The sequence below is a fragment of the Aplidium turbinatum genome, chromosome 16, assembly GCF_918807975.1.
Source record: "Aplidium turbinatum chromosome 16, kaAplTurb1.1, whole genome shotgun sequence".
Lineage (NCBI taxonomy): Eukaryota > Metazoa > Chordata > Ascidiacea > Aplousobranchia > Polyclinidae > Aplidium > Aplidium turbinatum.
Genome location: NC_137487.1, coordinates 14,424,750 through 14,442,264, shown reverse-complemented (window position 1 = coordinate 14,442,264; position 17,515 = coordinate 14,424,750). Strand labels below are relative to the sequence as shown.

The following is a 17,515-nucleotide window of genomic DNA, read 5'->3' as shown; positions in this document are numbered from 1 at the left end:
TAATATATATAAAATTAATATAATTAAACATAAAAAGAGTGCTCAATGCCAAGTAGAGCAAATATTGTTACTATTTTCCAAAAACCCTCACAGTCTGTTTCACTCATGGTGGAATTTGTAGACTTAAATAGAACCAAATAGAAAAAATGATGTTTAAATACTATCTATCTAAAGAAAAACCTTCTGAAGATCTAACTATGGGTTAAACAGAATGTTAAAGGTATTTGAAGAAAGAACAGTAACAATGCTTTATTTTAATGTTTTATTCCTTTTTAAGGATGGCACAGCACTGCATCGAAAACTAAATTTGTTGCATTTATTTTATAGTTTGAATCATGTTGAGCAACCCAATTATTTTACGTCTATCATTTGTATTATTCCTTACGAGCTAGAACCACTTAAAGTGCAGAAGTTAAATACTTATTGGTTAAATTTGTACAAGACTGCCAGTCATTTGCAGGTGCGGCAATTTTGCTGCAGGTGTAGTAATTTTCATTCAAGCTTTGGTATCGGTTTAATGATGACGTCATGTCTGCAGCAGAAAGGTTTACGCAAAAAGGAAGTTTCTGAGATTTTACAACTGTTTTCCCATATCAAATCATTTCATTTAGTCCCAAACATATCCGGGAAAAAAACAGAACATGAAAACTAATAGGAACGGCAAAAAGGCGACAAAATCGTGAAGGATTTAAAAACGAGTAGCTTACAGAAAGGTGTTCATCGCACAGTAACAGCATCCAAAAAAGGTGTTTCTAAATGATATACAGTAGGCTACCGTTGATAAAAAGACAACTTCCAAAATGTGGTTTCCTGTTACTTAAGTTGAGGCTACTTACTAGTTGATCCACAAAAATATTTTAAAAGCTTGCAAATATAGCTGAATACTATTTTTTTTGCAAACTGGTTAGTGGTTAGGTTTCCACTCTTCGGGGTTCACTGGAATCGCAGCCTACTCTAGAAATGCCATTGGTTTACTTATGCAAGTTGTGTGTACTGGCTTGTCTGGTACTGAAGAGCATTGCAATGGAAAAAACGCAGGTATAACCAAACATACTTTACAAACTACCATAAAATTTTTTTTTACTTTTCTGTTTGTTGATATAATATTTTTGGTTTAAAGAGCTCCACATTTTAGTGAACTTCTTTGGGGCATTATTATAATGTCAAATAGCTGAAATTGTCAGTCTGGCAGCAATTCCTGTCTGGGATCATATCTCTGCTAGAAAACGCATCGTTTGTATATTGATTCAATGTTTTTAGATGCTAAATCAATTGAAATACGACGCATTTTGCTATCTGGGATAGCCAAACCCATTAACGCCTTCCAACTTAGCTGCAATTCCTTTCATCAACCGCAAGATTTAACTTGCAACTTGACCCCATTTGAAGGTCGCCTGTGATAATGCGCAGGAAGTTTTTGTTGAGTTTGACAGGTCGGGGACAAGATATCTGTCGCAAATAAAGTGATGTAGTGCGCTGACGGACACAACGTTAAAGAAAAAGCTTTAATTACGAAAACAAGATGGATGGAATGCCTGGTCAATTAAATCAAAAAATAAAGAGCAGTAAATGTAGATACTGAACTCATGTTCAGCAAACGTTTCGAAAACTAAACTGTTTCACCTTCACGGTGTTGAATGAAAGCAATTCCTGGTGCCACTAAGTTTTAATTTAAGTTGCGGCTGACATCACGAGGGTTAATCGACATGCCATTTTGAGGTAAAATAAAGTAATAGAAGTTAAGGATTACAGTTTTACAACTACTACGCAAGTTTTGATTTATTCGGGTAAAATAAAAATAAAATCAAGGAAATGACAATTACCCTACCACATTTGCATCTGCCTAAGCCTTCAACAGTTTGTTTTGCAGAGCTCGATAGAAGTTCCCAATCAAATTACAACCATATCAGAAGGTACCGATTGTCGGTGTCGGTGCATTTTAAAGACTGAAGAGGGAAAACCATGCGAAAACAATCCAAACCGTAAAAGAAATGTTTTTCTGGTAGACACAATCTCAGCAGGGCGAGACTGTAGGTGTTCTTGCTTGGCTTCAATTCCGCCAGATAACTGCAAGGTGCAAAAAAGATTGCAATAAAATATTTATCAAAATGGCCACAATTCCAATTTGATACTCTTTACTTTCATTTTTGTCACAAAATATTTGCAGCTTTCTAACAAGAATCGGAGCTATTGTATTGTCGATTAACAGCATGTCAGACTCCTTGTTTTTCCGATTTATATGTGTAATAACAATTACGCTGCATTGTGTTATAAGAGCGACATTCATTTTACAGCTTCCTGAACCCGAAAGTTCAGAAACGAGGACAGAGTCCAAGAAAAAGTCTGCACAAAACTACGTGATAAAGATTCCTGTGACAATTTCGGGAACTTCTGATGACAGTGAGATTCTAAATGCTCTCGCTAACAGAACCAATATCCGTGAGCAGATATTGACGAAATTCAATGTCGTCAAAATGCAAATGAAACTATTGAAACTTGCACTGGCTTTAGAAGAACTGGATCAGGAAATTAACAGCAGTTTCATTAATAATCCAGACCTTGCACCACGGAATTTACTTGAGGTAAATAGATAGATGTTTATTGGCTGCTGCGAAAAGGATGTACCATAAATTGAACACAATGTACAGTAAATCTGTTGAAAAGCTTACAATTTAAAAAAAAAAATGATGATAGCATCACAACAGCGAGAAGCTGTGAAGTGACCATTCAAGGTCTTCAAATCAAGCAGCCACCCCTAAACTCATCAATGATTATGATAATTGGCTAATTGATACAAATAAAAATAATTAAATAACAGTGAAGCTGTCCAGTGTCCAAGATGATAAAAGATTAAAAATTTAGGTAGGCCAACGTAGCCTATGTTGCAATTGCAAGTCTGATTAGTAATTTAGCATTTGCCTAATATGTGTCAATAATTTTGTTATTGTACATTCTTTTAAAAGTTGTGAAGGAGGATTTGCGAATTTAAACTGGTATATTATTTTTGCGCCAGAGTAGTTTATAGAGCGTTGTATTTTAGTGGTTGTGTATCGATAATAATGGTAATCTAGGTTGGTTGAGTTTCGAGTAGTAGTAAAGTTGTGAATTTCGTTGCATTTTTTAAAGTAGTTTTGAAATATCAGGTAAGAGTCCACAATCTGGAATAAGATAACAACGAAACCTCTTTTTACAGCGAGACCAACGAAGCACCTTTCTACTGTGCTGTGGTAAAGTTATAAAATCAGTAAAAGCACACTGCAAATATTGTTACTTGTGTATCAAGTCGCCATTGCAATGTGAGGAAATGGTGTTGACAAATGACCAGACTATCGTTCACTACTTTGCGATTAAGAAATTACGTTGCAAAACAGCAAGAAAAACGTCTGCGCAAGCTTCCTACTGGTATTGCAATTAGCATTGCAAACACTTTGTCAAAGAATCATGCTTGAATGCTCACGTTAAAAACTTTGCTAAGGTAGCAGAATTAAATGAAAGGCGAGAGCCTACAGTTTACCGTCAATTCCTCGGGGTCAGTCTTCATAGGAATGTGCGATACCCTGACTAACAAAATTGATCCGTTTTTCAATGCTTTAATGTCTGCATACGTTGTATCAAATAAAAAAGAGCGATTTTCTTGATGGGGTTAACTCGAGAAATAAGTTAGGGATAAAAATAATTCTTTTGCCTTTTTGGCTTTGATCTTAATTCTTAATGACTTCGAAGTTCTTGATCTAAGCCACATTCCGCATAAGAACAAGTCCAAGCGAATAACATATTTCACTGACAAAAAACTTTTCTTTTTGCCATACCCATGGTTATTGGTTACCCACATCAGGTGTTTGGACATTTTTAACAGGCAGATGGAAAAGCAAGAAATCCAGTCATCCAAGCATATTATTGAATGACTTGCAAAGACACACCCAGGCAGCAAAAAAACTTTCATTTTTATATTGATGTAAAAGTGACAAATTTTGCTGTCTGGAAGCCACGTGAGCTCTTGCAAGTGTCGAGCAGAAGTAGATGTCACTCGGCTATGCTGTTGTAAGCAAAATAGCACAAAGCAGAGTTGTGCGATAAAAATTGTCTGTAACAGGCGTTTGGTGGTTCTACTCTACAGTAAAGCAAACGTATCGTTATATATCAATTATGTTGACAAGTAAGCACAAGATTTTTTGACATCTTACCAGGTGGCGAAATTACTGATCGAAAAAAATGAAACAAAAGATGGCATTGGCGAAGGTACAATTGACAAGAAGCCTTTGATGCTAGCCGAAAAGCGGTGAGTAGCCTACTACAGGATTTTCCTAACTTTTTTGTGCCACGGACCATTATTTGTGAATCTCATTTTCGCCGACACCATTTATATAATGCTTCAATTTTTCCGCCCTATCAACGTGGAAGGATAATCCAAAAATTAAATGGTACTGAAAGAAAGTTCGAATTCGAACAGGAGTTGCACCTACGGTTTACAAATTAAAAAAAAGAAACATTTTTGTTAATAAAATTGACAACATCAATGGGACGGATGGGATTGTATCTTATCACACAATCTATCAATTCTCAGAACTATTTGTCACGGGCAAACCCGTCAGTTAGAGTCCACGGTAAGTATGGACCTGCATTTTGTCCTCATATTGACAATTATCCTTGACAGTACACGTAGCCTACTGTACTGTATAATGCACATTTTAGAATTTTTTTTATGTTATATCGTCACATTCACGGACCACCTGTGTAGTTGTCCCAGACCACCAGTGGTCCGCGGACCACAGTTTAGAAAACCCTGGCCTACTTCATCTAAAATATCATGTGGTGACATTTCGCCGTTTGTCATAAACAGATTTGTGTTGTTATGTAGCACAGAAACTCAAGAAGACCCAATCAACAATATTTCTACCAATCAACAACATGATGACGAAGGTGAAAGTGCTACGAGCACCAATAACAGAACAGTTGACATCCCTCACGCTGTGTCAAGTGAAGACGTATCCAGCAGTGAAAGCATTGAAGATTTAACGTTGAAAAATTTTACCATCCAGCAAGAAATGACAACAAACCTGCCAAATGTTGACACAATCACTGCTACGTCACGTGCAACTAATGCTAAACTTACGTCAAAAAACGAAGAAACAATGATAACTTTATTGCACAACGAAACAACATCACAAGCCATTGTTGTTGACGAACCTAGGGAGAGTTTACACTCTCGAACCAAACAGACTGTATTTGCAGAAAGTTCTGCAACTGGAAATGCTGACAACGTCAATGAAACCCTTTCTGTGCAAACAAAAAATAAGCAGACCATGGAGAAAAGTAAGTTACAACATCACATCAAAGCAGGTGAAAAGACTAAGAAAGCTTTACCAGTTAAGTGCGTAATTAACAGGTTAAATCTGGGTTTAGATAAGTTGCTGCCAGGTTGAACTTGCTGTAACAGCACATTACATGGCAGCCGATAATGAATTTATTTTGCAAACAAGGGGGGCGAATTCTGAATTGATCAAAAATTACTGTAAATTAAAGCTCAGAAATGGGTTTTGTTTTTATGTGAATGACATTCAATCCACTTTGCAATCATACCTACTGTACTTTTAAACGCCATGCACATTGCACAACTCTTAACATTGCAACTCGAAAGCTATAAAATAAACAAGTTATTTACTTTATAAGAAATCATTTCAGGGCGGGGCAGTAGACAATAATGTGTAAATTACAAAAACTTTGTGACACTTCACATTTTAGCATTAACTTTTTGCATCATGATTTATTGCAAATTTCAGCTTTAAAAGAATGTGTTTGCTCATTTAGATGAAGAATTGGTAACGTCGACAACTGCAGAAAAAGCAACAGAATACCTGAGAGATCAAGTTGCAATGCCAAGAATCACAAACCGAACCGCAAATGAAACACAAAAAGCACAGCCAAGTCCAAGCGAGCAAATCGGCCAAGATACACAATCCAATGCAACAGCAAAAGATACCGAACTACAAACTGCTTCAACTAAGGCTGGCAGGATTGAAGATTCAACAAAATCAGGGAACACTTCAAATGAAAGCGCGGTGAGTGATCCACGCAAACATATTAGAAAAACTTCAAATTCGTCTCCGACAACACAAACAGCCTCACATACGGTTGATGCTGTACATGGCCGTACTCCACCAAAAGGCTCTCGAGGGAAGATAGAATTGTATCGAAACAGTAAACCGAAACAAGTCAAAGTCAAACAATCGAAATCCAGCATTGCCTCAGCGTACTACGAAGACTATTATGATTACTCAAACACGGACGAAGCCTTAGTGGTTCATCCACCTTTAATCAGTTCCAAAGTTGAACCTTCAGGAGATGCAGTAGACGTGGCAGTAACAACTACTACAAGTACTGACACCACTAGAGCAGAAGAAAACTACATGGATAACGGATTCGTCCAAGCAACGCAATATTCTTCCATGGACACAACAGCTGAAGAAAATTATAATTTTGCTACTTACGATACAAATGAATATTATGATAGCTATGGCGATCATCACAAAACATCAGCTGAGTCAGCAACCACACGTCATACTGCAACAACAACTAAAGAAACTGCGTCACCAACTGAAAAGACGACTGCCGCATCTCAAGGTATTGCTTTATTGTACATCCAAGACCTCTCTTATTGACTATTGCTACTTCAGTTTAAATGCATTTAGGAATGTGCTGTTATTAATAATTGTTTGATGAAAGATGCTACTTTGACAAAAAAGAGAAACCATGCAACGCAGAAGCCGTATGATTGACCTGCAACTGTTAAGCATATAGTCCACAGCAATCGATCTTACGTATAGTAAAATGCTGATTTCTTCGACCATAGCCGATTAATTAAGTCACACTGGCCAAAGTTTAGACTCATGCTTTGTGAAAAAGATATGCTATTTTTTTTCAGATGAATGTGGCACATTACTGAATCTTTCTAAACCAAGAGATGTCCACGATTTCGGTCGCAAGGAAGGAGCTTGGATGACAGATGCAGCTGCAAGTCCAAAGAATCAAAACAAAATTTTTGTCACTAATTTTTATTATGGAAACAATTTAATAGAATTTGAGTCTATTAGCAACTTTAAGTAAGAAATATATTAAAGATAATTGAGTTGCATTTTTAGTTGTACACAGCCATAGGCTACTTTTTGTTTATAATTGATATAACATGTAATGCTATGTGCTATATTATGCAATTCAATATTTCTTTTGATTTTAACTAGCAGTTATGAAAATATAACATCTTTGTTTGCACACGTGTTTCTTTGTGTGACGTTAGTAGAAAAACTAAAATTTACGAATGTTCGACCAGTTAAAGAACTTACAAGTGAAAATAAGCATTAAATTCATGTTTTTACAATGGCAGAAATTTCCGTTGGAGCAATTCTTATATGCTTCCTTATAACTGGATTGGAACAGGACATATAGTCTACAACGGTTCATTCTATTACAATAGAGCATTTTCGAGGAATCTCATTAAATTTGACTTAAAGTACAGGTAAAAAAACTCTCAAACATTTGTCAGAGGCACGTAGCGGTATACTAACAAGAACAAATGTGTTTGTGTTTGGCATATCCATGGCCACCTAAAGATACGGCCTGATTTGTCACATTTTGCAGAAACTTCCAGGTTTTTCTAACTTTGGGCGAACGTTTAAATAAATTTTTCTAAAAATTAGATTTTTACGCTTTCTTTATTCTTTTCCCCAGATGACACAATAGGTTTTAACATCCTCACATGTTGAAAAACAAAGAAAATTTGATTTCGAAGATTTTAGTCAGACTGAATTTCAATAACAGTCTGAATTTGCGTTTTTCAACTTACTTTTTTTCATTTGCTACTGCTTCCCCAAGGCAACAAAAAAGTTTTATGTCATTAGGAAACTAATCAAAATCTGCAAAATGTGACAAATCAGGCCGCATCTCCAGGTGGCCATGGCATATCATTGACTGTTGGTTCATAAAAAAACAAAACTCTCATTGCTGCTAAAAACATTCATAGTCAACAAAACAGTTGTTTTTATGTTGAGACAAGACGTCGAATCAATGCAAAAGGTCGTTTATTTGCTGAGTAGATTGATGTTAGGGGTTTACCGAATGAGTCTTTACACAACGGAAATATTAATTTTAAAAAGTTGTTTTGCAAGTCAAAGGGTGATAAAGTTCATAAATTGGAAATTGTTCACAGATTCGTCAGCGCTTGGGGTCATTTGCGAAATGCTGTTTACGATTCGTCAACACCTTTCACTTGGCGGGGTCATACAATGGTTCACATGGCTGCGGACAAGACCGGGCTGTGGGTAATCTACCCAGCATACAGCGACTTTCAAATCTACCAAAATTCTGATTCGTACGTCATCAACAAGATTAATCCACACGACCTCAGCACTATGTCATCTTGGAGGACGTCACTGCAAAGGTAGCAACAACCTTTTTGTTGAGTTAAATCGTTATTTTCTTATTCGTGATATTCCAAGTAACGATAAAAACTATTTATTATACTAGATTCATAGAGTGTTGACTGACCCCACCAATTCAGAATTGTAGTGTACCTACAGTACATTTTGTGGTTGTTGTGTTTTGAGGCATACATTTATGCCTGTAGATTGTGGAACCTACATTTTTTTGAGTTTTGCCGCATTGATTCGTATCTTTTGACCCCAAACAGATGAGTCACCGCAGAGTCCTGTAACAGATGAAAATCAAAAACAAACTTTGATGCACAAAAGTTGAATAAGAGGAAAATCCTTTTGACAATAAGCACGTCTTTCTTTTATGCAAAAGACAGAGAAGCTGAATCTAAATTTGGGTATCAGTAAAAATATTTTGCTGGAATTAGTCCATTCAAGCGTTGCGAAGTCAGTAGAAACTTTGCAACAATTTAGTGCTGCCAAATATTTCATAAAAAGCTATGCTTCTATCAATTTACATTTGTAGTAAAGCTATCAATTACGGCAGCTTACTTGATGTTATCCTTTAAGTGCCCACACCATACAGTAACAAAATGATCTGACATTACATTGACCTGTTGGTATCAAGGGCTTACCGTACTTTGTCCACGAATCAGGATGAAAGAAAGCTCCCTATATTTAGTAAAGACAATCTATACATATTTCGGTAGCGTGGGAACTGTTATTTTAAAGAGGAAAATAGTTGCAGTAGCATTAACATCAAAAAATAGCTTCAACGGCTTGAGATAATTCTGAGAAGGATGCATCAATCGTGAAAAGCATCCTTCTCGGAACCTTTCACAAACTTGTTTGTGGAGATTTTATAATCAGTTTAATCGTAGTGAGCGCAACAAAATTCTGACAAACTATCAGCCACCAAAAAACAAACTTATACAAAAATTCCCTATTTCAAGTTTACACTTAGGCTACTGTACAATAATTGCTGAATCATGTTCAAAGGTTAATATCTGCTGAAAGAAAACAAGGATGCTTGGTCTTTCTCACAAGTATTACTCTTAAAAAAATTGTAATGATGTTTGTAAGAAAGCCTTCCACAACCAAGTGATTCTAATAAAGGTAAACCACAAACCTATGGTAAGATGCTCGCATCTGACGACAAAATGAAGTTTACAGGCACGCAAAGAAAAAGGCAAACGCGACTGCAGTGTTTCCCCATACGAAAGTATAATAGCCGGTTAGGCTACACCAGCTTTGTGGCCCATAACTCCGGTTTTGTTGTGTTCTTTTTATAATAAACCAGCTCAGTCTAAAGCAATGTAGAACAAACATTTTCAAATGGAAAATCTTTCTCTGCATGTCTAACTGAAAAATTAGTTAGAATCGGTTAAAAAAGCTTTTTGTTTTACTAAAAGTTTTGGTCATACTGCCTCTTAAAAAATTATCAATCTTCTGTCGATTATTTTACAGAAACTCTGTCTCTCACTTCTTCGTGGTGTGCGGGGTTGTTTATGCTACGGATCGCTACAACCAACCAAAAGCGAGGATCACTTATGCCTACGACACACATACCAGAGTCAGAAGAGCGCTGTACCTACCATTTTCCAACAAATACTCTCATAACGTACAGTTGCTTTACGATTTCAATGAAAGAAAGTTGTTATCGTGGGACAACGGCCATCAAGTTGCATATGATATTACTTTAACGTACTGAGTCTAGCACCGTATATTCACAAAGAGCTTCGAGCATGCCATTGAAGCTTGAGAAAAAAATTTACGTTTTCTGGGCTGAGAAAAAGGTTGGTATGACGTAATACAACTGTTCAATGTTTTAGTTAGAAAGAGATGTCAATGTGGAAGAGAATCACGGTCGCGATAAGCAATCATATTCGACACTATCTGTTTCTCGTGACATAAGACATGACTAACCTTCGCCAACACATCTAAAGAGGCTTTAAAAGTCAGATATTTGTCAAGATGAAACATTTCTAAATGATGCAATTATTGAATATGTTTTAAGTCAGAAGCAAAAAAACAAATAACATTTTGCAAAACAAAAAAATGTCACACATTGTTGCCTTTTTATCGATAGTTTTACATCAAGTGAGTTCAAAAACAGAGCACTGACATTTAAAAAAAAAAGAAAGTATCTCTGTTTGATTTATTGTGGAAGTCCTTGGCCTCGGACGAAAAATGCTCTTTCAGAAGCTTAATTCCAAGTTTTACACATTGCAGGGACTTTGAGCCACTGAAGCAGGCCAGGTTACTGAAACTAAGAAAGTTTTACTTTGTTACCTGTAAAGTGTGACGTCACCAAAGTTCCATTGAATAGAGAATTGTTCTTAAAGTGTGTTGCTCATAGACATAAGCGGGAGTTGAACCATCGTGCCCAATCATTTCTTTGGTCATACAAACGTTTATCCAATCAGTTATGGGACAAACTTCACTGATTTGTCAAAGAATGATAAGTTTAGATTTTCTTATCTCACTTGGTGATTTACTCACAGTATCTATCATATGAGGTATCAACCTTTGCTCTCATTGTTTCTTTCCCAATTTTTAAATAGACAAAGCTTACTTCATGTAGCTATTTTTGAATCAGCGGTTGTACGTTTATTGTTCTGCTGACTATCTGTGCTGATTCAGTATATTTAGACTTTGATAATTTCAATTTACCTTTAAACGTTTTCTCTTAGTAGAGGACCGGTAGTGCTATTAGCATAGTCGCTAGTCGTATGCTATAGCATTTACGCAACGTACCGCCCAGTCAAAGATTGCAAAGATACAGGGTTAGAGCGTCAAAGCACTTTTTCATGATTCATCTGCTATGTGATTATACGAAAGTAAAGTATTGTTGACGGTGCCTTTAACTGTTTTTGTCCAGTTTATTTTTCTTTATTGTGTTGACATTGAAAATTTCTTGGTAGCCTAGTATGTTATTATGATGCATATTTCAGTTGTGTCTATATTTAAAACGATATGTCACAAGCTCAGCGAAGAGAATGTAATTTCTACTAGCTAGCTCATAAAACTTGGTTGGCCTCAGGGTTTTGATTTCACAGATAAAATATTTCAGTCGCCCACATACCAATTAACAACGCGAAAGCATAGTTTATATCTTAAAATTTGCAACAGATTTTATTAGAAACGATATTACATTAGTGCTTGCACTAATGTCTAATTAGAAACAAATGACCTTAACGAAATATTGTATTCTTTCTGCAGCATCAAAAGAGCCTTTTTGAACAAGCAAAAATTTGCTTTTTTCTCTGTATATAGACTGTCTTTCTATCATGAAGTTGAAAAAATAAACGTTAGCTTTGAAGTTAAAAAACAAAAAATAAGTTGTTTTATGATTGACTCGTTTTCTTCGTGTTATTATCTCATCTGCTGTTTGGTAAAATATAACTTTTCTGTATGTGTGTTTGTTTATTACATGGTATCATGTTCTTCGCAATGATCGTTTGTGATGATATTGGAAAAGCTTGTTGAAATCATCTGATCACCTGTATGTCGTATTCCAAACATGCGAACATTGCAAAATAGGCCTTGGATAATCTCCTATGATACAAAGCGCCATGTGATTGGCTGCTATCATTGTACCGTACATAAAATACAAGGACAAAGAAGTAATGCAGCTAAGCAACTAGCTGTTTGTTGAGACCATGTCAAACAACGACAAATACTTTTTGTGTAATTGTAAAAAAAAAGACAAACATAGCTAGATGAACTCATTTGCGCCGACGTGGGCTGCGTATATAAAATAATGCATCCGCAAGATGGGGCAAAGTTAGCTTACATGATTGTGGAAATATGCGGCATGAACATTTCTTTGATACGACTGATTCCGTATCTTAAAGAAGATTTAAAAAACTTTTATCATTTGACAGTTCCATTTTAAAACTCTGGTCGCTGAAGTAGCGTAAATTTAGGAAAAAGATGTTTTCAAACACGTCATGTTGGTAGCGAATTATTTGCCGATAAGTTTAAGAGCCATTATAGTAAGAATGGTTCTACAATTTGGTGTAAGCTATTTAGTGGAACAAGGCATCTTCTGTAAACATCCACAAGAATAAATAAACCTAAGCATCGTCTTAAATTTATGTTTTTAAAAGAAACTGAATCGTAAATATGCAACGACAATGCAGGGTCCATTGTACCCCACCAGTACACAACAACATTCCGTTTCACAACAAAAGTATCGTGATATTTACTTTTAAAGCCTAGTGCTTTGCAGTGCTTTCTATTAAAGTAATCTATTTCATAAGGAAAGTTTTTATAAAAAGAAGTTTAAATTTTTTTTAAGCGAAGCATCATGCAATTAGCCTACTATAAGTTAGTTAGACTTTATTGCAGTTATCACGTCTATTTTACCAATATGCAAGGCTACATGTTTCCCTCGCCAGCCTGCAGAACTATATGTAGACTAATGCGCAGCTCGTTCATGCTATTACATTATAGAAAACAATAAAGCAAATGAAAAAAGTTACTTGCATCATAAGAAAAGAAGACTAAGACATAAAAGAATCAAGTCAACAGACCAACCGTTTTGCAGAACTTTGTTGCGCGAAAAAAACAAAAAAACAACTGTTTTGTTGACAAGACACGCTATTTAATCAACAAAGACCTTTGAAAGTAGGCTTTGAGGAAGATTGTAGCCTCGTATAATCATGAACCAATGACGTACTACGACTTGATTTCAAAATAAAAAGACTGATAAAGCTATTCTCTGAAGTAAGCTATATAGCGTTCGTCAGCTACATTTTGCAAATAAGGGAAATCCGTATTTGTCTGCTTGCATCTTCAGACGGTTAAAATGTCACACGACCAACAGTGAAACTTGCATAACCATATGATGCGAGTGTATCAAGGAAGGATATAGCGCAGATAAAATGAATGAGAATTAACGGTATGAAAAGCTTTTATAGTTAAAAATACATTCTATTCACACTGGGTAAGGTGGTGCGTAATAGCCTTAATACAGTGCCACATGTATACTAAGTATCATGCTTCTAAGCACTGTACATGACAATAGCAAACAGTAGCCTACTTATTTGGCACAACACTTACAATGACGAGTAAAATTGAAAGTTTTCAGGCAAGCCTTAAATTCATTTACATTTTCTGTACAGTGGAACGTAGTCGCTGTAAGCTAACATTCCACAAAAGTACACTGGAAAGTCTTAGGAAATTCACATAGTATTCTACGAACTAGACCTCACCGCAAAATAAGCAGTGTTGGGTGCACTTTTGTGAATAACTTTTATTACTTAAATGTTACTTGAAGGTTGTTTTACTTGTATTTGGCCACCAGTTGAAGAATCTGTTTTTGCCTGAAGTTAATTTAAAGAGCAAGTATTTTTCCACGTTGGAAAGGAGCCATGCGCTAAAGTTCAGAAACAATAAATTAACTATAAAATGATGTCGCGTTAATTAACAGACAACACAGGCACGAAACAAACACTCGCAAAGTCAGATCCGTGATAGGAATGTGATAGGTCACGAAGAAGGTTAATATCGACAATAGTAATCTGGTACAAAATTAGCATGTTCCAAAACCGCTATATAATAAAAGATAGACTGCAGCAAGGTATTGTAAGTCTTAAATTTATAATCGGACAAAGCAAATAATTTCTTGGGTTGGCAAAAAAGTTGACTGAACGATAGCCTAGCCTAGATATAACAGAGTCAAAAGAAATGACTACAAATGTTTCTTGGCAGCTGAGGGTGGTAAAAACGGAAAGAGATAAATAAGGTTTCGCCCATGAGGCTGGGCTCATCAGTATCGCTCCACTGATTAAATTTATGTCACAGAGTTCTTGACAGCGGCTAAAATAAATAAACAGTTCTACAGAATTAGAAGAGGAGAATGATAAAATAAAAAAGTGTTTTATGTAAGTTTTCAATGAAAAACAAAAAGCGCTTAAAATGCTGAAAACAAGTTTATAAAGTGTTTAAGTTGGTAAAAGGAAATAGTAGTGTAGGCCACATTAAAACTGCTAGTGCTAATAACATTGGTAGCAACGTATAACGGTATATTTTCGCATAGCGTATTGCAATTTTTAATTGTGCAGCTGTCTTTCATGAGCGAGCAGTAACTAAGATTTCTTAATGTTCAGGTTGTGAAAAGATACAACAAAAATGAAACAAACCGAATGACAGCATTTCTTTCACGCTGTTGGGCAGTGTCGTTCGTTTATGCAATGTCCAAAAATATAGGTCCAGGTGAGTTTCAACTTGATTAGATTTACGAGGCTACAAGACAACGAGCAAGTAATTCATTCACCATTTCGCTTTTCGTTTGAATAAAGCGCCGACTTTCTGTTCTATTTGCACAACTGCTAAGTGCGGCCACTTAAGTTCACTTTGTAAAAACGTTTACACTCACAAAAACGTTGTTTAGGCAGAAATTTTTAAATTGTTTTAATGAATAGTGACACAAGCCATTTAGTGGAATACACTAATGATCTAAGGCTAAGAACGACTTGCAGTGATGAGGGTTGATATTACATTCAGGTATTGATAAAGAATAAACTACGAGAAAAAAAGCTTACAAGAACTTGCATTTTTTTCAACAATATAGCCTACCAGTCCAGCTCAAGTAAGCTTGAGATATACATACAGTCACACAAATCAGTGAACAATAGGCAAGTGTGGATGAGTTTAAGTGATGGAACTTTTAAGTCTTTGCAGTTTCAAGGCATGACGCTACAACGCCGAAGGATTCAACTTTGGCACTTTGTGGTTTTGTCAACTCGGTGAAACTAAATCAGTTGCTTCTAGAAACGATATTTCCAAACGAACTTTGGTTTAAAACAAATGTGCAAACGTCGGCAATAAAGTCATATTTCCAGGTCTTCACAGGATCGTGCCTGGTATCAAGCGAGAACGTCATTTCCTTTCTCCATTCGGTAATTGAAATGATATTTTCAAAAGCATCCGGTACCACAAAGTTCGATGTTGTCGATGTGCACAGCATACCAGCCAACAATTTGCTATGGTTGGGATTTTTCGGATTGATGCTTTATAGTTCATACATTTTTTCGAATAAACACTATTTCGAAATGTTTCGTTTCGTTTTGACGCACAATTCAAATGCCTTGATTTTTATGTGGAAGGAAAAGTAACTTAGTTTAGTTGTAAACTCGAAACGAAATGATTTCCCAAATTCATGTTTAAAAAGTTAAAAGATTTTGCCTGGAAACAAACTTCGTTGCCTTGGTTTCGTTGCAAAAAGAATTCGTTTCGATAGAAAAGTGGTTTTGATAAAAAGCTTGTTTCGGCAAATTTTGAAATAGCCTATAACTAATTAGCATATGCTAAAATACGTTGAAGTGTTACTTTTTACTCAGTTCACCCGTCCTGAGTTGAATTAGCCTACTGTACTATCGCAGTCGATTTGCTGTGTCTTTGGAAAAACCACTATTAATGGAAAGGAATTTTTTGGAGAAGCTATTGTACTGCTGTAGTAATAACGTAGGTTTTGTTGCAAAGGCTTTCACAATGTAATCCGTCTCTTTTTGTAAGTCTAACCATTTTTTACACTATTGCCATTTCCTACATGTAGAATAGTTTATTGTGTGTTTTCTTTTGTTCTCAGGCTATATAGACTATCCAAGTCTGTAATAAACCAAAAAGATAAAATAAAAACAGCAAGCCCATTAGGACCTTGCACGGACAATTTTTCAAATTTATTTCCTTCTGGATAAGCGATTTACTTCCTTACGATACAGTGTTTGTAGAATAAAACCCTATTTTAACTTCATTCCTTCAAAATAGCAAACGTAAACAAAACGGAAGCGGAAAAGCAAACAAGTAATGTTTTGTATAATGCCAGAAAAACAACAGTTAAACGTTAATCATGAGCATGCTCCTGCATCGTAGCGAGACACTACCTTACTACCTTACTCCAACAAAGACTTTCATACCGTCTATGTCACCAAACTTTGTCATCCGCTATATATAAATCAATATAAAAAAAAAGGTTAAAAATGTTTCTAAATTGCATAAAAATTGGCGGTGTAAAAAGCTGAGAGTCAATGTCAACTTGGAAAAAAAACCTTATGTTGAATAACAACTTTACAGATAAAATTCCTCTCCTGAAATCTCGGAATTCCTCCTTGAGGAGTGATTCCTTTCCGATTGGGAAACACTAGTTTAGACGAGCTTGTAAAGAACTGATTGTGGTTGGCTCTACAACGGCGGAGATATTTAAAACATCTCCAGGATTCGTAGGTAAATATCGGCCTACACAGTTTGTCAGTTTTCAACTTGTGTACATTAACTGCAAATATCTTGACCTTAATTCTAAACGAAGACATCATCAGAGACTACAATTACAACACAAGAGTAATTTAACAATGGAATGAACCACCTCTGGACAAGACTTGAAAGGGATGTACAGTATTAGGCTACTGTTATTTTTAAGCAAAGACAAAATAAATGCTCAACAAAGCAACGGCTGTTATATAGTTTAAGTTAATCTCCATTTATTGTACGTGATATAATGTCTGAGCATTTCTGCCAGTTCACATTTCTTTAGCTCAAAATTGAGCTTTGGATATTCTCAACCAAGCTTCAGCTGTAACTTTAGATTATATGTCGTATCGTAAGAGTGAATGGGTGTAATAGAAAAAAGCGATCAAGGAAAGGAGGTTGTCATGTTTCGTTTGTGCACTCCGTTTAAAAGAAGAGCATCTGAGAAGAGCACTTTTCCGCTTTTATTATGCGGAGGAAATGTTGCGGATGTGAGCAAATGTTCAGTAAGATCTTTTCAAAAGCCACCACAAGATAGTTGACGACAGTATCATGATAGAAAACTTAACCCATTGCAAACAATATTGTTGATAAATCAAAAGTTTCTTAAAAGATATGGCCAGTTTAAATCAACGACTGCCAAGTATTAGCGCACAGAATAGAATAGAATAGAATAAAGCTATTTAAATGCAAGGAAAAGCTTGATAAAACTTTGCTTCAAAGTACCAGTTTGTAAAAACAGTGCAAACGAGTGTGGCAGCCTCAAGTTAATATCAGTGACACATCGCACCAATGTCTGCCGACTTCTTGAGCATTCGAAATATGTTGACTTCATA

At 35.8% G+C, this 17,515-nt stretch overlaps 1 protein-coding gene across 1 annotated transcript; it reads left to right on the top strand.

Moving 5' to 3' along the window:
- Positions 1 to 253: 253 nt before the first annotated feature.
- On the top strand, positions 254 to 11,880 carry LOC145785373 (uncharacterized). The gene is made up of 10 exons (XM_082597027.1): positions 254 to 1,038; positions 1,871 to 2,074; positions 2,295 to 2,582; positions 4,188 to 4,279; positions 4,859 to 5,313; positions 5,809 to 6,621; positions 6,923 to 7,100; positions 7,382 to 7,513; positions 8,204 to 8,434; positions 9,894 to 11,880. The coding sequence occupies exons 1-10, from the start codon at positions 961 to 963 to the stop codon at positions 10,135 to 10,137; spliced, it is 2,715 nt and encodes a 904-aa protein (XP_082453153.1). The 5' UTR covers positions 254 to 960; the 3' UTR covers positions 10,138 to 11,880.
- The last annotated feature ends 5,635 nt before the right edge of the window (positions 11,881 to 17,515 follow it).